The sequence below is a fragment of the Calliphora vicina genome, chromosome 3, assembly GCF_958450345.1.
Source record: "Calliphora vicina chromosome 3, idCalVici1.1, whole genome shotgun sequence".
NCBI lineage: Eukaryota > Metazoa > Arthropoda > Insecta > Diptera > Calliphoridae > Calliphora > Calliphora vicina.
In genome coordinates this window covers 33,722,217-33,746,357 of record NC_088782.1, presented here as the reverse complement: position 1 = coordinate 33,746,357, position 24,141 = coordinate 33,722,217, and the positions used below count along the sequence as shown (strand labels likewise).

The 24,141-nt window shown below is 28.3% G+C and overlaps 1 protein-coding gene across 1 annotated transcript in view; it reads right to left on the bottom strand.

The window, feature by feature from the left end:
- Positions 1–22,029, bottom strand: part of LOC135954623 (CYFIP-related Rac1 interactor B) — a 69,740-nt gene extending 47,711 nt beyond the window's left edge. The window contains exon 1 of the mRNA XM_065504817.1: positions 21,633–22,029. Coding sequence (XP_065360889.1) covers positions 21,633–21,815 — 183 coding nt within the window. The 5' untranslated portion in view covers positions 21,816–22,029. The remainder of the gene's footprint in view (positions 1–21,632) is intronic.
- Between the last annotated feature and the right edge of the window lie 2,112 nt (positions 22,030–24,141).

Sequence of the window (24,141 nt, the reverse complement as noted above, 5' to 3'; positions counted from 1 at the left end):
CATTTTTCTATAGAAAAAACTGTTATACACACATTTTTCTATAGAAAAAACTGTTATACACACATTTTTCTATAGAAAAAACTGTTATACACACATTTTTCTATAGAAAAAACTGTTATACACACATTTTTCTATAGAAAAAACTGTTATACACACATTTTTCTATAGAAAAAACTGTTATACACACATTTTTCTATAGAAAAAACTGTTATACACACATTTTTCTATAGAAAAAACTGTTATACACACATTTTTCTATAGAAAAAACTGTTATACACACATTTTTCTATAGAAAAAACTGTTATACACACATTTTTCTATAGAAAAAACTGTTATACACACATTTTTCTATAGAAAAAACTGTTATACACACATTTTTCTATAGAAAAAACTGTTATACACACATTTTTCTATAGAAAAAACTGTTATACACACATTTTTCTATAGAAAAAACTGTTATACACACATTTTTCTATAGAAAAAACTGTTATACACACATTTTTCTATAGAAAAAACTGTTATACACACATTTTTCTATAGAAAAAACTGTTATACACACATTTTTCTATAGAAAAAACTGTTATACACACATTTTTCTATAGAAAAAACTGTTATACACACATTTTTCTATAGAAAAAACTGTTATACACACATTTTTCTATAGAAAAAACTGTTATACACACATTTTTCTATAGAAAAAACTGTTATACACACATTTTTCTATAGAAAAAACTGTTATACACACATTTTTCTATAGAAAAAACTGTTATACACACATTTTTCTATAGAAAAAACTGTTATACACACATTTTTCTATAGAAAAAACTGTTATACACACATTTTTCTATAGAAAAAACTGTTATACACACATTTTTCTATAGAAAAAACTGTTATACACACATTTTTCTATAGAAAAAACTGTTATACAGAAATTTTTTTATAGAAACAACTGTTATACAGAAATGTTTTATAGAAAAAACTGTTATACACATATTTTTCTATAGCAAAATTGTTATACAGAAATTTTTTATAGAAAAACTGTTATAAAGATTATACCAAGATAATGTATAAATTTTTTTAATATAAAAAACTGAAATTTTTTTGAGAGTCTTAAATTTTTCCACATGAAATAGTATCAACCTGTTCTATGCCAGTTTGAGACTGAACTTTGAGGAAATGCAATTTTTCAAACCGCTTTTGTTTTAGTCAACAATTGAATTCTGTTATAAAATTCAGAAATTTTTTAGATTTGAGAAACATTTGAGAACTACGTTTGATATCAAATCAAAAGTTTGACTCTGGAAAGTCAACAAATAAAGAGGTTCAATTTCAAGTGTTAAAGAATTATATGAAAATATCCAATAAAAAATTAAGAACTTGTAACAAAATACATTTTATTGACTTGAAAAGTAGTAGCAAGTACATATTCATAGATTTTTAGAAGTTTTTTTATATATGAGTAAAGTTAATATTTAAAGATGTGTGTGCTGGCTAATGTTTATAGAACCCACCACAGAAATATATGGAACATACTACACCACATAAATGAAATATATAATCTTTACGAAGCACAGTGGGATCGAATGGTCCACTACTTCGTGACTACAATCTTATTCAAAATTTTCATATAAATAGAAAATTATTTCTATTTTAATATCCATTATAACTTTACTTATATTCTCCTATTTTAGAATGTGTAACTTAAACAATATTTGCTTAAAAATTCCGGAACGAATTTAAAGAATTCGAATCAAGTAACGAATACTTGAATAGGGAGACATGGTTTAATATTTGGTACAAGAATAGAATTACATTAACACTAGGTATACATTTGTAATGTCTTCAAATAATAGTTCTAAAGCTTAACTTTTCTTCCATTTATATTCTAGTTTATTTTTCAATCATCTCATTCCCACTGTATATTGTTTACAAGCTAAAAAATAGAAATATGTAAATAAATAAAAGAATGTAAACAAATATAATCAGTTTTTGTTATTGTTATTACTGTTGTTGTTGTTTATGTTTCTGTGTTAATGTTTGTATTATTTGTTGTATTCAGTGTCATATTAATTGTGATAAAAAAAACAACAATAATAGCAACAGCTTCAGACACTTTCCAAAAAAAATAAAATACCCCTAGTCGGTCGGTAAATGTTTTTATTTATTTTGATTTGCTGTTTATTTTCGGGGGAATGCACAATTCATTTGTTGATCTTTCTTTGTGTGATAAAAATACAAGGTGAAATTAATCTAAATACGAGTATATCGTACTCGAGCATTATTGTATTTTCTTTTTGTTTAGTGTAAAAAAAAATTAAAATTTAAAAAAAAATCACACGCAAAAGGCTTTTGAAAAACAGCTTCTGAATTTTTTTAAAAAACAGACAAAGATTTTTTCTTTGTTTTTATATTTAAGGTTCAAGAACGTTTCAGTTGAGAAAAAGCTTTAAATATATTTACTTTTTTCTTTATATATACCAAATTTTCTATAGGAAAAACTGTTATAAGCATAATTTTCTATGGAAAAACTGTTATACACAAATTTGTCTATAGAAAAAACTTTTATACACAAATTTGTCTGCAGAAAAACCTGTTTCCACAAAATTTTCTTTAGAAAAAACTGTTATACATAAATTTTTCTATTGAAAAAACTGTTATACACAAATTTGTCTGTAGAAAAACCTGTTTAAAAAAATTTTATATAGAAAAAAACTGTTATTCATATAATATTCTATAGAAAAAAAAGGTTACACACAAAATTTTCTATTTAAAAAAAACATAATTTTCTATTGAGAATACAGTTATACACACATTTTTCTATATAAAAAAACTATTATACACAAAGTCTTGTATAGAAAAAACAGTTATATACAAAAATTGCTATAGAAAAAAACTGTTATACAGAAAATTTTCTATTGAAAAAATCTGTTATACACAAATTATTCTAATTACACACAAAATCTTCTTTACAATAAACAGTTACAAACACATTTTTCTATAGAAAATGCTGTTATACACAAAATTATCTATAGAAAAAACTGTTATACAAACATTTTTCTATTGAAAAAAACTGTTATACACAAAATATTCTATAAAGAATACAGTTAAAAACAAAAATTTATACAATAAATCATTCTGAGTCTATAAGAATGTTTAAATATGTTTTTAAACATAGAAAACTTAAATTTATTTGAAAGCATTAAATTAGTTTTTAAAATACTACAGAACTTTTCGCATTTACTTGTCCATGCCTATTTAAGACTGACCTTTGTTGCCAAATTGAGAAAATACAAGTATCGAACTGTTTTTTTCCAAAAGAGTTAGACCGAAACCAGTTTATTATACCCTTCACCATCGTGTGAAGTAATTCCACAATATAATTTTCCGACCCTATAAAGTATACAGTGGTTGACAAAACAATGGAAACTTTTCCAAATATTCCATATGTAGCCCAAAATTTAAAATATATTTTTAAAATAAAATTTTTTTTTTAGTATTTTACTTGTATAGTTTTATTTATATAAATTAACTGAAAAACAAACAACATAATTAATTATATTCTGAAAAAAGGGAACAAAATTAAAAATATTCACTATTTCGCTACTGACAAAACAATGGAAACTTTTAAACTTCTGCAAGAAAGAAGTGTAAAACGAAAATAATATTTAAAAGAACGATGTAAAAAGCATCCTGTTTACAGTTATTTTATTTTATTTTTAAATTCTGGTAATTTTTCACAATTTCTTTTTCTAAGTTTTACGCATAATTGCTTTTTTCAATGTTAACGAAAATGGCTAAAGTTAAGATTTGTGAAGACTTAAAAAATAAAATAATTAACGATTTTAAAGCTGGTTTAAAACAAAAAAGTATCTGTGACAAATATTCAATAAATAAATCAGCAGTTTCAAAAATTATAAAGAAATTTCGTGAGACCGGTTCTGTAAAAACTCCTAGACAAGATAATTTAATAGCGAGAGAGTTCAAGAAATTCCCAATAATAACTCCTCGAGAGGTTGTTAATAGCCTAAAATTAGAAATAAGCACCCGAACAATCGCCAGATCTCAATCCCATAGAAAATCTATGGAAAATTGTAGATCGTAAAATAAGGATCCAAAATTACGCCAGGAAGGAAGATTTATCGGAAGCGGTTATAAGGGAATGGCAAAATATTTCAAATGAGACCATTGACTCTTTAATTGGTTCAATGCATCGTCGATGTGTAGCAGTTATAAAAAATAAGGGATACCCAACAAAATATTGAGTTATTGCAAAGTTTAGACCATATTTGTTAAAATAATACCTAAGTTTCCGTTGTTTTGTCAATGTCGTAATAAAGAAATCTTTTAATTCCGTTTTCTTATTTTTAGAATTTAATTAATTATGTCCTTTGTTTTTTGTTAAATTAAGTTAATAAAAGTATACAAATAAAATATGTACTACAAAAATGTAAAAATTTTTTTAAAAAATTATTTCAGATTTTAGGCCACTAATGAAATATTTGGAAAAGTTTCCATTGTTTTGTCAACCACTGTATATAGTCTGGATCCTTCAAGATAGCGGAGTCGATTAAGCCATGTCCGTCCGTCTGTCTGTCTGTTGAAATCAACTTTCCGAAGCTCCCAAATTACTTACATACACGATTCATACAGCAATATCTCCGGATTTCTCCGGCTCGGTTGCGAGAAAATCGGTCCACAAATGGCTGAAAAAAACCAGCACAACCTCGATTTTTTACCTATGTATATCTGGATTACTAAGTCATTAATATAGACAATATGGATATCTAATGATAGATATTTCAAAGACCATTAAAACGACGTATATAAGACCATAGTAAGTTGGACCTACAATGGGTCAAAATCGGAAAAAATATTTTTTAACCCGAATTTTTTTTTTCACCAACATATTTTTTTCGCTATATATTAGAACAAAAAAATTTTAAAAATAAATCGAAATAATTTTTTTACAAAAAATTAAAAAAACTAGAAAAAAAAATAAATTTTTAGGTAAAAAATATTTAAAATTTTTATTTTGAAGTATAATTTGGTGATAAGGTTCGGCACGAATATAGCTCTCTTACTTGTTTACTTTACAAAAGTTACGGTTTTAGTAATCGTCCAAAATTTAGCCGAATATCATCCAGATTTTTCATTAAGTCTGTAAGTCGAACTGTAAAAATAACACTTGTCTCAACCTAAAAGTTTAAGAAATTTGTTCTGGGTTTTTTCTAGATTGTTTAATTTTCATTAGTTTCGGTTTAGTATTTTAGACGTGAGTCTGTTTTACACAAACTGACATAAGTAGTTTAAACGTCTAAGAATTTCATAACAATCAAAAACACTTTATTTCCTATGTCTTTTTAATAAAAATAGATGTGTTTTCTATAATTTTTTGAATACATATTTCTTTTTTTTACTTATTTAACAAAGTAAAAACCCAAAATTTACAAATAAATAAAAAAAAAACTGAGTGCTCTAAATTTTTACAAAATTTTCAGCTTTATTTAGTTTACACTTGTTATTAATTTGTTTAAAGAATTTTTACAGACAAAAATACTTGTGCTTGTCATGGTATTTAACTGTCAAGTTAATTGCTTACACACGTGACAAGATGTGTCGGATCCCAACAAAAAACACGCATTGTATTTTGTAAAAGGTAAAGTTACTTACTACCACTCTTCCTCAAACAAACAACGTCATCATCGCTGTCATCAACTTCATCATCGCCATGTTCATCTATCTCTAAACGAAAGACTGAATGTTTGTGCAACTCGTTTATAAATAAAAACTTGAAATTTTGTAATGTAAAGAAAGCATTTACACTTAAATTGGGTTAAGAATATTTTCTTTAAGCTTCTATATACAATTTGTTTTTTTTATTTGCTGTCCACAAACGAGATGAAATGAAAATGTTTTCTTTAAGAACAGAAAAAAAAGCACAATTTCAATTGGCACAAAGATCTTTTACCGATTTTTAAATAAAGTGTAAAATGTATTGGTAACAATTACACACTCACATTACACATACTTAATTACACACAACACATTTATACTAAATAAAAGAACATCCCAGCAGTTCTAGGAGACTGTACCGAACTAGTGATTTTACCCATCATTTAGGGTGACAACTAGTTACATAACTAGCTACGTGATTGGTTATTTACATGTCCTAAGCAGGGAGTCAATTTACCACTGATAGCTGGTCCAAAGTAGTCAACGCATCGAGTCAGTTACTTTACTAGCTACCTAACTGGCCACTTGATCAGCTATATAACCAGTTATTTTAAAATGTACGACCTCAAATAGTCGTTAAAATAGACAGTCCAATAACGGATTGTTTGTAAACAAACCTTCCTCCGACAACTCTCCAATATATTACTTCTGGTGGGTAAAATAACAAAGTGACTACACTCTAGTTTACTTAGAGACACTTAAGTGACAATTGACTTCTCGCTATATTACATGGGATGTATAAAGTAATCAATTGACTTCTGTCCGCTCTACAAAGAGCAAATAAATATCAAATTACCCAAAATATATAAACTGTCTGATAGCTGGTCCAAAGTAGTCAACGTATTGAGTCAGTTACTTCTACTAGCTACCTAACTGGTAATTTTATCAGCTACATAACCAGATATTTTAACATGTGCAGATGCTAATTGACCTCAAATAGTCATTTAAATAACAAAGTGACTACACTCTAGATTACTTAGAGACACTTAAGTGACAATTGACTTCTCCCTAGATTACCTGGGATGTATAAAGTAACCAATTGACTTCTGTCCTCACTACAAAGAGCGCATACATGTCAAATGACCAAAAATATATAAAATGGAGACAGCTAGGTGATCAGAGGTTACTGACAATTACTGTCTATAAAGAATACATTGACCACTTGCTTAACTGCTGGGATACGAACAAAAAGTATTGAACGACATCATTATGTTGGCAACACACTCACATCTTGTACATGTCTGCACTAATTGTTAAGTGAAATTAAATGAAAGTGCTGTTAAATACTCGTAGTACTCGATGTCTGAGATGAAAAAAACTGTAGGGGCCGCAACACACGGCACGACAGATACATCGCAACGTTAACGTAAATTAGATCAATTTTAAATGCGTTTGTCTTCTTTATATGTACAAGTTGGCAAAGTAAAATGTGTTAAAAGACTTGAATTAAATAAAAATGTTTTAATGCTAAATTTTTGTAAAATTAAAAAATTATATTTATCATTATATATTTACAGTAATTAATCTATATATATAAAAATGGTCCATGTATGTAATGTCATCACGTGAGAACGGCTGGAGCGATTTGATTGATTTTTTTTTATTCAATTCGAAATTTTCAGGAGATGGTTTGTAATGAAAAAAATTCCAAAATCTTGAGTAAAACTCGGAAATTCCTTTTTTTTTTGTGAGTACAGTCAACTGTAATAAAAAGCTCCCTAAAGTATGCAGTACAAATTTACATATTTTATTTGCAAATAAATAAGAACAGGCTGGTGTGTGTGGGTTGGAGAAACTTGAAGAACTAACATTAGTAAATGCTACCGGGCGAAGCCGGGGCGATCAACTAGTTTACACTACAATACAGTTTATAACGTGCCATTACTAAGGATCAATTGAGGACCAACCCTACAAATTAGACCTATTTTTGATGTAAATTTCAAATTTAAGCCACATTTTTGTATGCTTTGATATGTCATCGCACTCATGAGATCTGAACTAGCGATATTCCACCAAGGAAATATTTCAAAGGCCACGTTAACATCTCACATTACTTAGGTAGTGCTATGATCACGAGCATGAACGGCTAAACAAGAATTTAGACTTTTTAGACCTTAATGGCAGCTAAGCAAGACTTTAACGCCAACCACGTGCTTATAAACAAATGTTTTCGCAAACCCTACAATGATATAACTCGTAAGGCCATTGAGTGGAACCCACAAGACCCGTCCATACTTGGAACAGGCAGATAGATGGTCAAGACGAGAAAGATCGAAGGCAACACATATATGTGAGTCTCCCAGGAGGGGAGGGGGAGATAGGAAATTTCCCCCCAAAACCGAAAAGTTTTCATTTTAAATGCAAAGAAATTTACATCAAATAAAATTTAGGCATTTTTTTGGGAGTTTAAGCATTTGTTCCAGTATAAAGATCGTATCGTGAAAACATCGATCCTTAGAGAAACTGATATAAAAGATCTTCTTTGAGTTAGTAAAATTGAGTAATTTAATAAACCATTTCACCGCGTTATAGAGAAATATCCGCGATAAATCAGGTATCTATACTATGATACACATCATCATCTCTTTCTTTTGAAAAACTGGTCGCCATTTAAAGCAACGTGAAACTGACAATCCCAAACTTCTTTATTTTTCAGAAATCTTTAGAATACAATCAACAGTTATCAGCAAGTATTAACGTCGAATTTTGTAACGAATCGTCATATTCGAGAAGTTTTGCTTTACTTCCTTAGTTTGAAACAAGCAAGAGAGCTATATTCGGCTATGCCGAATCTTTTATACTCTTCACCAAATTATACTTCAAAATAAAAATTTTAAATATTTTTTTGATTTAGTTTTTTTTTTTTTTGTAATAAATATTTTATTTATTTATCTTCAATTTATATAACCAAGCCTTAGGGCCATTAATTTAATTAATTAATTCTAAAGCCTTTTGTGAAAAGGTTCCTGATGTTCTGGCACAAGCAACCAGTGAAATGCGCATATGAACTAGCTTATATCCCAACAATAAATGTCAGTGAATTTTTCAATAATTTGGAAATTTAGCACAATTCTTACTAAAATTTATTTTATATTTTCCAAAGTTGTTTTTTTAATTTTTTGAAAAATAATTTTCGAATTGTTTTTTTTTTAAATTAAATTTTTTTTTTTGTTTTTAATTTTTTTAATATTTAGCAAAAAAAAATCGTGTTAAAAAATATATTTTCCGATTTTGATCCATTGTAGGTCCACTTACTATGGTCTTACATATATACGACGTTGCAAAGGTCTTTGAAATATCATTATATATCCATATTGTCTATATTAATGACTTAGTAATCCAGATATACATACATAGGTCCAAAATAGATCAAAAATCGATGTTGTCCTGGTTTTTTCCTTATATCTCAGCCATTTGTGGACCGATTTTATCGATTTTAAACAGCAACGGAGCCGGAAGAATTCCGGAGATATTGATGTATGAATCGTGAAAGTAAGTTATTTGGGGGCTTCGGAAATTTGATTTCAACAGATAGTCGGACAGATAGACAGACAGCTTGCTAAATCATTGGAAGCTAATCAAGCACCAATTTTAAAACGTTTGCGAGCAGCAGGATTTATCCAAAAGCAGGGCAATTGGGTACCATACGAGAGACCTTGAAAGGCGAAATAATGCTTCAACGAAAAGATGAGCAGTTCTTTTCGCTCGGAATAAGGAAATAATTTTTGGAATAAATAAAACGAAATCATATATATTTTATTTAGTGGTTACGTCTTTTTCGTCAAATATTTGTCATTGTGTGACTAGGGTTTTTAATTTCCCGACCTTTTTTGATTCCTGGGAATCGGGAAAATTTGTTTCTAAATTCCCGGGTACCCGGCTATTCCCGAAATATATAATAATACTGTAAATTAGGAATATTATAGCAAAATTTCATATAAAAACTTAGTGTTATAATCATTATATAAAGAGCTTCGTATTAATTAATTACATTTACAGTTAAATTCTTAATAAAATCTTAACTCGTAATTAAAAAATATCAGTCTTTCATTCCATAAATCCATTCCCAATATTTAATTCTTTAGCTTCATTTAAATTTAATTAATTTTGCAGTTAATTAATAACAGAATTTATTCAAACTTTGAATGATTAAATTTTTGTTGATTCAAATCTACTACAAATTGAGTTAAAATGTTGTTTCTTCATTCAGTTTTATTCAGCTTTTAATAAAAAAAAAACAAGTACTGTTGCTGTGTTTCCTTTCAAGGTCAAAATGCATTCTATACTTGAAAATACCAAATGGTGTGCCATCAAAAGTAGGCGCCTTTGTTCTACTAGAAGTTTCTGGAATAATTCGCACCGGTACATCTTGGCATTGAAGATTCCATATGTCATTTTAAATGTTCATTCGAAAAAGCCCAAATAAATAATAGTAATAATCGATATATTATTGCCGAGATATAAATAAAAAACTGTAAAAAAAACTTTCACATCTTTTTTGTGAGTTCTAAAATGTTTTCTTTGTAGATTTGTCAGTTTTTAATTCCCGGGAATCCCGACTAAAAATCCCGGGAATCGGGTAGTGAAAAATTTGCAAAATTCCCGGGAATTCCCGGGATAAAAACCCTATGTGTGATCCTACCTTAAGAATCCAGAAATGTTTTAGCCAAATTAATCAGGTGAAAACGGACAAATGTTTTCACGTTTCAATGTTATTCGTGCTTCTGTCACATCATTTGTCCATGAAGAATTCCAAAGAAAATATTTTCTAAAACTATTTACTATATTAGAAATTTGCTTAGTTTAGCTAACTTTTGAAATCCAAAATGTCTACATAGCTGTTACAACAATAAGTGACATCCGTTGCTTTGACAGATGTCAAATTTAAACATATTTAATTGTTTACATTCATAGTAAAATAGTTTAAAATACCCAACTGTCTGTATTAAGACATAATTAAAATAAATATAAACTCAATCAATAGTCATGGTTTTAATATGATTTCAAAATGTTTAAATTTCCGCTAATGGCGTGTTGTATGTCGCATTAACAAAAGCCTAATCTATATTAATGAAAATTAATTGATTAAAAAGCTATAAAAGCATTATAAAATATTTATTTAATTGCTAAACTAACGGAAATAATTACATTAATTTGTTTATTATTTTTTAATAGATTTTAGCTGTCAGTACGATATACAACATTTTTTCTACAATATTAGGTTCGCAATTTACACACTTGATTACAACAAAAGAGTTTGAACTATTTTTATTATTATTATGTTTATGGATAATTTAAAAATGTATATAAATATGGATAAAAGGGTTATAAATTACATAATAATTGTAACTTTAACAAATAAACAAATGTATTTGCTGGTCATTTTAGTCACTTACTGACCATATTTTAACAAATAAATGGAAACAAATCTGCATAAATGTGTGCTGCTCTGATGACACATATGGGTGGAGAGGTTGGTTGCTTTCATATTTGTTCGGTGGTCATATAAAATATTATTCAATTAGCATTTTTAAAAATAAATATTGCTTCGACTGCATGTAAATATATAAATATTTTTGTACATATGAGTAATAATAATGTATAATTCTATCTATCGTCTGTCTAACTGTGCCTGCCATGCCTACTGTGTTTAAGCCAATGGCCATTTTTATGACGGCTCTTGTAGTCTGTGTTAAATAATTTTTAACACTTCTTCTTTTGCCATATTTAATATTCGTTGTACATCATACAGTATAGACACGACTAGAGTTTAATAACCGGAAGTTTTTTATTAAAAAAAAAAAATATTCGCACCATATTGGTAGGTTTTTCATAGAATTGAAATAACTTTTTTTTAAACTTAAACATTTGAATACAAAAATTTGAAACGCAATTGCACAAATTTTATAAATATGTATGATTTTTTTGTGCTGAAATGAATTGAAATTAAAGCAAACAAAAAACTGGAGAAAATTACTCAATTTAAAATTTATTTTTTTGTTGTTGACCTTAAATAAGGAGACAATTTGTTCAACAGAATTTTAAAATACATAAAAACGAAGACAAATTATTTAATTAATCCATTAGTGAAACATTTATTTAATATTTCTGCTGATGCCTGTAATAAGAGTTATTAGTAAAATTTTTGTAATCAACCAAAAAACAAAATTAATGAGTTTTTAATGGCCATGCACAGTGATTTTAAAGTCAAGATTCAGCTACAGTGCACAGTGGGGCAGAATCAAAATTTTTGGAAAATAAATCTTTCATTTCTAATTGGCTAATCCGATTAACATAAAACTTAACATGGGAGCAGCAGAAAAGAATTCGAGTTTAAGTTTTTACAAGGGACCCCACAAGTCCCTCAGGAGCGGCGCTGTGGGGTCTCAAAGTCTTTAATTCTTTAAACTTTTAGTAGAACTTTACAAATTCATAACTGTTTTTTTGTTTATTAATATCGACAACCTTTCAATTTTTTATTTAAGCCTTGAATTCATAAAAAAATGTTTTATTTCAGCCTCTAAAAATATTTATATTTCATTAACAAGAATTTAAATTTCTTATTTTGTATTCGTTTACAAATATTTCTCATAAATATGTCTATGATTTTCATAAATACCCTGTGCATCAACATTTTGAAACAATAGACAAATTCTCAGAATTGAAATTTCTCAGATTTTACATTAGAAAAACTTTTCAAGAATTTCCATATAAATGAGACATTTTATGAAGAAAAAAGGAATTATATATGAAAAAATGTGAATGCCAAAAATGTTCATAAAGTTTGGTACAGCATAGCTAATAACTAGAGGTACAACTGAAAAACAATGAACCATAAATATCAAAATTGAACTCTTCAATATTTATAATTAATTTTATCGATGTATTGGGTGTATGACTTACAAGAGATGGCATAACTTTTGAACGAGGTTTTTGTTTTTAATAACTTATATGTCATTTTAAAGGATACATATCTGTCATGTATTCTCACTTAGTTATTGAGCATTATAGTGTAATCTTTTTTACATCGAAAATGTCGAATTTTGTACCAATAAAGCGTCATATATGGGAAGTTTTGCTTTACTTCTTTAATCTGAAAAAAATGTGCCCCTGAAGCACACCGGTAGCCCCCCAAAGCGTATGGTGAATGTGTATCATCGGTTTTAACGTGCGAGAGAAGGCATGTGCGGTTTAGAAGTGGTAATTTTGACACGGAAGACAAAGATCGCCCGGCCAGCCAAAAATGTTTGAATACCAAGAATTGGAGGCATTACTCCATGAAGATGGTTGCCAAACTCAACAAAAGCTTACAAAATCATTGGGGAACAGCAGTTTCAAAACGTTTGAGAGCAGCAGGATTCATCCAAAAGCAGGGAAATTGGGTACCATACGAATTGAAGCCTAGAGACCGACCATACACGTCCGAAAAGATGCTTGAACGCTCTAAAAGAAAATAATTTTTGCACCGATTTATTACTTGCGATGAAAAATGGATCCATTGCGATAAGAGATCGTATGTGAAGACCGGCCAACCAGCCGAATCGATACCAAAGCCAAATATCCATGGCGTTTAGGAAATTCTCTGTATTTGGTGGAATTTCATCAGCGCATTTACTATGAGCTGCTGAAATCTGACCAGATCATCACAGGGAACCTGTACCGAACACAACTGATCTGTTTGAAGCGATCCGAAAAACGCCCAGAATTTGCAATATTCCATCATGACAACACTCGGCTACAAGTTGCAAGACCTGTTAAAAAGTTTTTAGAACAAAGTGGTTGGAAGTTTTGCCTAACCCGCTTTATAGTCCAGACCGTGGCCCGTCCGACTACTATTTTTTTTCGATCGCTGCAGATCGATCTCTCTGGGATACGCTTCACTTTGAACAGAGCATCCGATATTGGCTTGATTCGATCATGGCCTCAAAAGATGAGCAGTTATTTTGGCTCGGATAGATTTGAAAAGTACAAAACAAACGTTTAAAGTGACTACACTTTAGGTTACTTAGAGACACTAAACTGGCAATTGACTTCATGCTGGATTACCTGGGATGTATAAAGTAACCAATTGACTTCTCTCCACACTACAAAGAGCACATTTATGTCAAATGACCCAAAATATATAAAATAGAGTCAGCCAGGTGATCTGACATTAGTGACAATTACTGTCTAAAAGGGATACATTGACTTACTTGCTTAACTCCTGGGTTGCTGCGATATATCGCTCGAAAAGTTTCCAATGTAAATAGGCAGTTGTTTACTCAAGTGTACCTTTAATTATTGCCTTAACTTTCGTAATATAAATACCAAAAAAAAAACAACACTCAAGTGCTATCCAAAATAAAACAAAACAAAAAAAGTAAAAAAGAAATAATAATAATAGAAAAAGTAAACAAATTCATTCAAACATGACCTCAGATAACCCTAGAAAGACAACCCCAAATAACAATTGCAAACATATTCAAACAAAAACCAAAAATAAACAAAATCATAAAAGAATAAAAATGAAAAGCAGCTCATAAAAAATCAATGTTTAAGACAAAACAAAAAAGGCGCCACTACCTCAAAATAAATCGTTTTAGTTGTTCGTTAGTGGGTTGAAGATTGGTTTCATTTCATAGAATTTTTAAGTTTCTTTAGGTTTCCTTTTTTTTATTCCATGACTATTTTGCTTTGAGTGATGGCATTTTCATGTTGCAAGTTATACAAATTGTTTAAATTTGCTTTATATTATTGTATTTCATTTTGATTAAACATATTTCCTTTAAATGTGCTGTAGTTAGTATAAATATTTATGATTGTTTATTACAAGTATCATATTTATTTTTGGCTGGCACATGCCATCCATCCACCGACAAACGACTACTGTATAATAGAGGTTGAGTAAATGAACCAGAAAATTACTTCACACTGGTTTTTGTTTTTGACCTAAAAACCAAATACTCGTACATACATATAACAACAAAAAGAAAACCTCCAGTAGCAACAAGAACAAACAAATACGGTTGGTTGGTTTGTGGTTAAACAATTTATAGTTGTACAACAAACCAACAAAAAACCCTTTAAAATATGACGCACCCTAAAGTAAGTTGTCGACAGAAATGTTGTTACACCCGAAGAAAAATCTTTTTTAATTAATTTATAAGGAAATTCTTGAGAAGGCATTTTTAATAGACTCAAAAGGAAAATCTGAGCAATTTCAATTCTAACCTTATTCTAAATTAGTGATTAAATTGTGAAATTTTCATAAAAATTTAATTTTCACAAAAAACTACTTACAAAAATTATGAGCTTTTTTTACAATTTTTTTTTTTTTATGAAAATAACTTTTTTATAAAGTAGATTGCCGAAAAAATTAATTTTTAAAGAAAAAAAGCTGAAAGCTTTTACGATAAGAATTTTTATATAAAATAGAGATTTTTCACAAACATTTTTATCGAAAACAAGTAAGAGAGCTATATTCGACTGTGCCGAATATTATACACCCTTCACCAAATTATACTTCAAAATAAAAATTTTAAATATTTTTAGGTAAACAAAAATTTTTTTTTCCAAAGTATATTTTTTCATTTTTTCGAATTGTTTTTTTTAAATTTTAATTTTTTTTTTTTTTAATATTTTGCGAAAAAAAATTTTGGTGCAAAATCGTATTTGAAAGTTTCTCGGCTTCAATTTCCCTACATGAATCCTGTTGGTCGGTCGCAAACGTTTTGAAATTGCTGCTTGAGTAGCGCCCAATGATTTCGGAAGCAGCTGTTGAGTTTGACAGCAATCTTCATGGAGTAATGCCTCCAATTCTTGGTTCTCAAACTTTTCTGAACCGAACAAACCATCTCTCGCACATTTAAACCGATGGAACTCATTCACATTAAGCATCGTTGACCAATCGGTGTGCTTGAGGGGCACTTTTTTTCAAATTAAAGATGTAAAGCAAAACTTCCAGTATTTAACTTTATAAGCTTTATTCAATAACTAAGTTTTTGGAAAAAAAAACTTTTTTCGAATTATTAAATAAAATAAAAATTTTTTTGATAAAAAAAAAAATCGGGTTAAAAATATTTTTTCGGATTTTGACCCATTGTATGTCCAACTTACTATGGTCTTAAGGTCTTTGAAATATCTATCATTGTTTACATTAATGACATAGTAATCCAGATATACATAGGTCAAAATAGGTCAAAAATCGAGTTTGTCCTGGTTTTTTCCTCATATCTCAACCATTTGTGGACCGATTTTGCTGATTTTAAATAGGAAGCTTCTAGGAAGCATGTCTGACAGAATTATTGAAGATTTGGATCCCGAAGATATCTGGGGTCTTCAGAAAATTGATTTCAACAGAAATTTCAAGAAATTACAAACGGAATGACAAACTTATATGTATAGTAAACGTATTTATAAAGGGCTTTATCAAAAAGAGCTTTTCCAAAAAAAATTTAAATATTAATTTTTTTAAAAAAATAAATATTTTCTTTAAAATTTTTTCACAAAAATAAATATTTTTTCAAGTTTGTTTTTATAAAAATCAATTTTTATTTTTTTCTTATAAAATTAAATTTTTATCAGAAAAGATTTTTTCAAAAAAAAAAAAAAAAAAAAACAATTTAAGAAAAAATTAAATGAACTCTTTTTACAAAAGCATTTTGTTTTACATAAATTTAGATTTTGCGGAAAGCTTTTCAAAAGTTTTTTTTCAAAAAAGCTTAAAGAGCCTTCTTACATAAAATGCTTTGGTACTCTGCGGAAATCCAATTTCATGTTGATTTAAATTGGATTTCAATCTGACTGACTCAATTTCATTCGCTTTGCTTTCCTTTCGAGATCAAGGAACAGAGCATTAGTTCACATTATTTTTGTGTAGATTTTATTTTAATAAAACGTTTTTGATTTCAATAAAACAAAAATCTTTAAAACCCCTTAATTTTGCGTAAATGAAGTTTTTTTTGCAATAAAAGCTCTTTTTGTAAAAAAAAGCTTTTTGATCATTTTATTAATAAGCTTCTTTCATACAAAACTAAGGGTTTTTTAGTTTTTGTTTATATGTTATTGTTTGTGGAAAATTACTTTTTGTAACAAAAACGATTTTTTGTTCAAAATTTTATTTTTGGTGAAAAAAAATTCTGATAAAATACTTCTTTTTTGAATTTTCTGTTTTGTTACTTTCATTTCCAGCTATAATTTTCTACTAGACATTTTAAAAATGTATTTTACCATTTTAATTGTTTTTTTTTACTAATTTTAATTAGAAATTCTCAATACCAATTAAACTTTCTTAATTTCTAAAAGAAAACTATCAATTTATTTTATAATATCAAAGGAAAAATCAATCTCATTTCTATGAATTTTGCCACAAACAATTGAAAATCAATTTTTTTTAAATAAAAATACATACATTTTATGAGTGTATGTATTTCTAAAATAAAGTAATGTGAATAAATTGATTTGAATAATTTAAAAATAACCATACCATACAATTAAAAACCCCACCACAAAATGCTCTTACACTCTTCAGTTTTTGTTTTTTTTTTTCTTCATTCTGAATACATATTATGTGGAACATTTGGTAGGTACCTGATTGAAAAGGTTGTTTGATCATTTTGTATTTATGTAACCAGACTCTATGTACTGGTGACATAGTTTTGACTAAAAACAGTTTATGAACACATAAATAGGTTTATTCTATAGCTATAGTATAAATAAACCCCAGTAGTTCAGTTTAGTTTAGTTTACAATTTATTTAATGCCAACAACTAGAAGCTCGAAAAAAATTGTATTCATTAGTTTGTAAAGACTTTTTAAATCAAAGTTAATTTTCATTTCGTTCATTTGTTTTTTCTTGCAAAAAAACTTTATTTTCATTTTGCAGCCAGTAATTTAAGCTGGAAATAACCGGCAACAATAAGAGAGAAAAAAAAAAGTCATTAAACAAAAACACAGAGACAGAGACAGACAGACAATTTTCTTTTATTCATCATTAAAATGTTTTTCCATGTTGCCATTTTGATGGCACATCGTGAGGCAGCATGGAATCACTGACTGACAGAAGTTGTTAAAAGTTAGTTGCAGTAAAAACCTGGTTAGTAGCTTGCAGACATGATACATAGTTTTATTTATTTTTTTTATAGATTTTCTTGTTTTTTGTTTGCCTGCTTTTTATTTTCACTTGAATTGGAAGTGCGCCAAAAACTCAAATAACCGGGACAACAACGGCAAGTAACTGAAATGTAACACAAAACTATAATTCCTCTATATAAATTGCAACATCAATTTCAGTTTCAGAAAAAAAAAATCGTGCATTTTGGATTTAACATCACCAGAAGATGAACAGAAAAAAAACACCGAAAACTGTTTAAATAAATGTTGGTTTAATTTAATGGCTTAATGGGGTGACATATAAATTTGTTGAAATAAATTGTTTAAAATAAAGTTATACAATTTTAAACCATAAAAGGATTTTATGAAAATTCAAAATCCAAAAAAAGGGTGCATAAATTATTGAGAAAATAAGTTATTTGTAAGGGAAATAATAGGGATTTTAAAGAATGAATATCATCCCAAGAATTATAATTCAAATTTGGCAAATTGTTAAGAATTTTAAATAACTTTTAACAAAAACTAAAGTCAATACTCTTTTATCATGACTTTTAACAAAGACTATAGAAAACTACAATAAACTATTATTTAATTCCATATAAAGCTTGCCAAAAATTTTATTAAAATCCAAATATTATAAACAATCAAATTAACTATACAAAAAAGTTTAAATTATTTAAATTATTAAACATAACAATATGCCACAATTATGTACATATTTATTTAAAAACCACACCACCCTACCTTTTCGGTAGAAATACATAAAATAAATAACGTTAAACATTTAAATTTGTTTGTTAGTTTTGCCAAAAAGGGATATTCACCCCTTTAAGGCTGATGATGACATGAAGAATTTAAAGTTATAAAAACAACAACCCAAGAACTTCAAAAATGTCATTAATTCATCATCGCTAGTGTTAAAATTAATAAATATTAAACAAAACACTAATTTAACCTCAAATGTCAATGAATGAATGGCAAATGTGAGAGAGAGAGACTAGTTAAAAGAGATAATTACGATTGTGTTTTTGTGTATATAAAACAAATGCTATACTCATTGATGTTTATTTTATTTTTTGTGTGAAATTGATATTATGACGTTGATAGCGATAATAAATATTAACTACAACTATAAAATATATAATGGTCAGATAGTGATGAAATAAAATTTTGTATTAGTTTAGAGCGACTATGTCAATGCTCTACAAAACATTTTTTAACAAATTTTTTATAGATATTTAATAATTTAAAAAGATATACGTATTAGAAAAGCTGCCTACTATTTTCCTAAAATATTCTAGCAACTCGACAAATTTTATCTCAACTTACCACTACTTGTACAACACACTAGTTCGCTGTGGCCGCTAAAGTGGTAGTTAAATGTTTATCATTTACACTTCATTACACCAGCGTATTCAGTAACAAACAATAGCTATATATTCGCCAATATCGAATATGGTCCGGGAATGCCGGACATCCTTAAATGAGATGGCGAGACATTCGACAGTTGTACTCACATGGGTACGTGGACACAGGGACAATGAGGGCAATTGTATTGCTGATGACTTAGCGGGAATAGGAGTCTTGATATCGGATGACGAAATAGACTTCCTTTGTTTTCAACTTGCAAGGATCTGATACATGGCGAATATTACGAACTTGCCCAAGCAAGGTGGGGTAGGTAATGAATCCACCTGTGCCATCACTAGGATGATATGGCCTGCGTTGGACTGTAAACGCACGTCGTATCTACTTCGGCTACAACGAATACAAATCAGCTACATTGTGGTGATGATCACCGGGCATTGCACTTTCGGTACTCACGCCCCAAGGTTATCTGTGAGGGAACTAAGGTGCATAGACGCCTTCATCAGGAAAAGCAGATTGTTGATAAGACCGGATATGCAAATTGTACCTCTTCGGGACCCGGCAACTATCCCATGGCCCTCTGCGTTAGCTAAATTCTCTGAATTCTTAAAACCTCTCCACTTTCTGCTCTCATTTCTATCTACACTCATGGAAATTTCACTATAACTCAATATATAGATTTCCCTTTTCTTCAACTTCTATTTCTCTTTTCTTTCTGTTTTCATTTTCTTCTTCAGCTATCACAAAGGGAACGATTTTGGACCCAAGTGAGCTGTACGAGACGAAGGTTCGTATATATTCGCCTTAAGTTTTTGAAAATAAATTCATGTAAAATAAAAATGTTCGAGAATTTTTAAAAATATGGAATAATTCTTTGATCATTTTTCGAAAGGTAAATCCTTGAAATCGGAAAGAATTTTTTAGAAGAACAAATTTTGTTTTATATAATAAACAAATCTCGAATGATATTTCAAATGTTTGATATCGTTCTTGAAACTGCGAGTTTACTGGCTTCAATTTTTATTTGCACTTGAGAAACTTAGCAAATAATTCTCGATAATTTTTCGAAACTGAAATCCGAGAAATTTTAGAGAATTTTTAAAATAAACAATCTTTGTTATAGTAAACAAGTCGTCGTCGATATTGTTTATGATTCGTTATTGATATCGTTCGCTTTAGCAAAACTTCGCGAATAATTCTCGATGAATGATATCGTTTCGAGATAACTGTCTCCAACTTTTTTGAAACTTTGCGAATATTTATTGAAGAAAAAAGTTCCAGAATTTTTAAAAATATGTATGGGGGAATTCATGTCAAGTGAACAACTTTTGAAATCGATGTCTTCCGATCGGAATGAAATTTGCACCAAGTTTCAACAAGATCGGTGGACAACTCTCTGAGTTAGAGGTGGTAAAATTTTGACATTTTGGCCAAGCAGGTGGTAACTTATTACCTCTTATTCTTAGCAAAATGTGTCCCAAATAGTTTAGACAGCTATTTCTTAAACTTTTCGAAAAAAAAATAAAAAAATTTTGACTTTTTTTTTCAAATTCAAAAATTTTTTGACTTTTTTTCTCAAAAGAAAGCTTATATATTTTCCTTGAAGACCTTTTTGGTCGCTTAGTGGGATGCGAGTGGGATATCTATCAAAATAAATATTTTGTAACTCAAGACATTTTTTCCAAAATGGAACCTTTTTTAAATTTGTTTTTTTTCTCAAAATAAAGCTGAGTTGTTTTCCTTTAATTCCTATTTAGTCGCTTATGTTTTGTATTTGTAACTCAAGACATGCAATTTTTGTGTTAAAACATTTATTTTGATATGAAAAATCTAATAAACACTCTTAACATAATAGTCATTAACAACCGATCGTGTGATCACGTCTAAATTAAATTTCTACCAAAGAAAATATTTTTCCTTAAACAAAATCATTTTTATTAACATTGTCAATAAACTAGAAAGTTCTAGTGATAAAAAAAACTATTTTTCTACAATTCGTTCTTAAACAACTTCCTAACACAGAATACTACAACGGTTTATAGGGTACCACAAAGTAAATAACTTGTAAAACACGTGAGTCACACTTTGAAAAAGAAAAAATAACGTCACCATAAAAATAACAGCAAAAAATAATTCATAAATACGAATAAATAAATAAAAAAACAACAAGATGACTTATTAAAATATTCATACGAATAATTATAAAGAGAGATAAATTTTAAAAATAAATTTACTAGGAACAAGGTGGCCTGGGCCATGAGTGAGTTTTGCATAAAATTAAAAAAAAAATCACTGGCAGACAGAAATAATCATTTTATAAAAAACATACAATTTATCAGTTGTTGGGTTTTTTTTATAAAAATAAAAAAAAATATTTTACTTTTTTCATTCATAATTTTAATAAATTAAAAACAGAAAATAGAGAGCAAATAATAACTTACCTTATAAACTTGTATCTCCTCTAAAACAGCCTCAGATTCTTTGAGTACACGTTCTACCTCTTCGTATATTTCACGTTCTGTTTCCGTGGGTGCTGCATTTTCAAAATCCAAAAAGACATCGTAGGATTTGGCTGTGCAACAGTTTGAGTCATCACGTGCCAATAAACTCAGTAATTTGCCCATTTCTTTATTTGTTTTTGATTTTTTTTTGTTATTTATTATTATTTATAAGTATTTTAGTATGTATCTGATTGTATGATTTTTGTTTTATTCAATTCACTGTGATTTTTGTACTTTAAACACTTTTTTGTGTTGTTAATTCTTTGTTTTATTTCCTTAATCAATAAGTAAATATTTTTGTGTAATTTTCAGTTCAAACAGCAAAAATAATTGATTTCTAGAAAAATGAAAATTAATTAATAAATTTTACAAGATAATGGGGGAAAATTTTAGTATTTTAAATAAGAATATTAGAGAATATTTTGGCCAATAAAATTTAACTATTCGAATAGTTTTTGGCTTAATAAATAAGAAAAATATTAGATATTTATTTCGACCAATGAATTTATTGCTATTCGAATAGTTTTAGCAAAGAATACAAGTAGTAAACTGAACATAAGTTATTCCTAGATAAAAAAAACTTATATAAAATACATACACGTTTCAAATTCGTAAGAAATAAATAGTTTAGGAAAACAATACTTTAATTAATATGCTAAATTCCTTTGAAAAGTTTTGCATAAAACTTTAACTTGATAAATATATTATCCATTTTTATAAATATTTATGTAAATACACGCTATTTAAATATACATATATTAAAATAACAATACGTTCTTATGTATAACAATATGTATTATCAGATGTGTGATCAAACTTCTTTCTTTCTTTCGTTCTCAGCATGTGTAACGTATATAGTTATGGGTCAAGTAGAAAGGTGACACACATCATTTATGGACCATTTAAACAACAAAAAAATATTTTATATATAATAAAAATAGCCAGAATTTAAATTTATTGTTTATTTGTACAGTAATGTTTACTTAACAAGCACTTGATTTGGTTTTGAGGCAATAAATTCTTTATTCAGAAAAAATTCACGTATTTATCCGAAGTTTAGGGAATAAAAACTGTGGGGTTCCTACTCGAAACTATTTGTTAGTTAGTTCTTCAAAACAGTTTATTTGTTATGATTATCAATCATATGATATGTTTATATCCATACATTTGTTTTTTCTAGCAACAGTAAATACAATGATAAAGAAGAGTTTCGATTCTCAGAATTAAAATTTTCCAGCTACAACAGAAAAGTTATGTTATTAAGACTTCCTACTGGGAATTTTTTTTTGAAATTTCCGGGAAATTTTTGAGAGAAAATTTGTGGAATTCCCGAAATTGGAAAAAGTCGGATAAATTAAGAACCCAAATGAATACAATTTTTGTTTTCTCAAGAAATGGAAGAAAGACATAAGAGAGCTATATTCGGCTGAGACGAATCTTATATACCCTTCACCGAAGTATACTTTAAGATAAAATTTTTAAATATCTTTAAGTAAATAAAATTTGAAAATTTCTCAAAATTTTCATTTCAACATTTTTTTTAAAATTTTTTTTTTATTTTTTAGTGAAAAAAAAATGTGCAAAAAACAATTTTTTTTATTTAATTTTTAAATTAAAATTTTTTTTTTTATAAATTTGAAAAAAAAAAATTTTTGGCAAAAAAATTCGGGTTAAAAAATGTTTTTCCCGATTTTGACCCATTGTATATCCGACTTAATATGGCGTTATATACGTCGTTGCAAAGGAAATATCTATCGTAGGATATCCATATCGTCTAATTAATGACTTAATAATCCAGATATAGATGAAAAATAGAGGTTGTCCTCGTTTTTTTCTTATATCTCTCCATTTGTGGGCCGATTTTCTCGAACCGAACCGGGTCTAGAGCGGATATATTGATATATGAATCAAGTATATAAATTATTTGGGGGCTACGGATACGTGATTTCAACATACAGACGGGGATTGACGATCCAGAATATATATACTTTGTGGTCGCAAATGAAAAATGTAGAAATTACAAACGGAATGGCAAACTTATATGTATATACTCTTTCCACTCATAAAAATACAAGGCCTGACTACTGACTCATCAACGCCCACTTGAAATTCGGTACACGGGTACCTCTTTCCATGAGCAGATCCACTAAGAAGGGATTTTTTTTCTAATTCGGTCGATAAAAGTTGTAAAAAGTACTAAAATCTGTAACCTAATCAGCCCAATTATAAAAAATCCCTGGGAGTTTTTTTCCCTTTTCCCATTTTTCCTTTTCAAATTATATGTTAAAAAAACGAAAAGGGAAAAAACTGCCGAGGATTTTTTTTCATAATTGGACTGAATATTTCCGACATTAAGACAGATGGAATCAAAATTTAAAAATCAATAAATGACGTCATAAAATAAGCGGGGGCGTGTAAAATGTTTTTTGATTATTGTACTTTTAAAGGT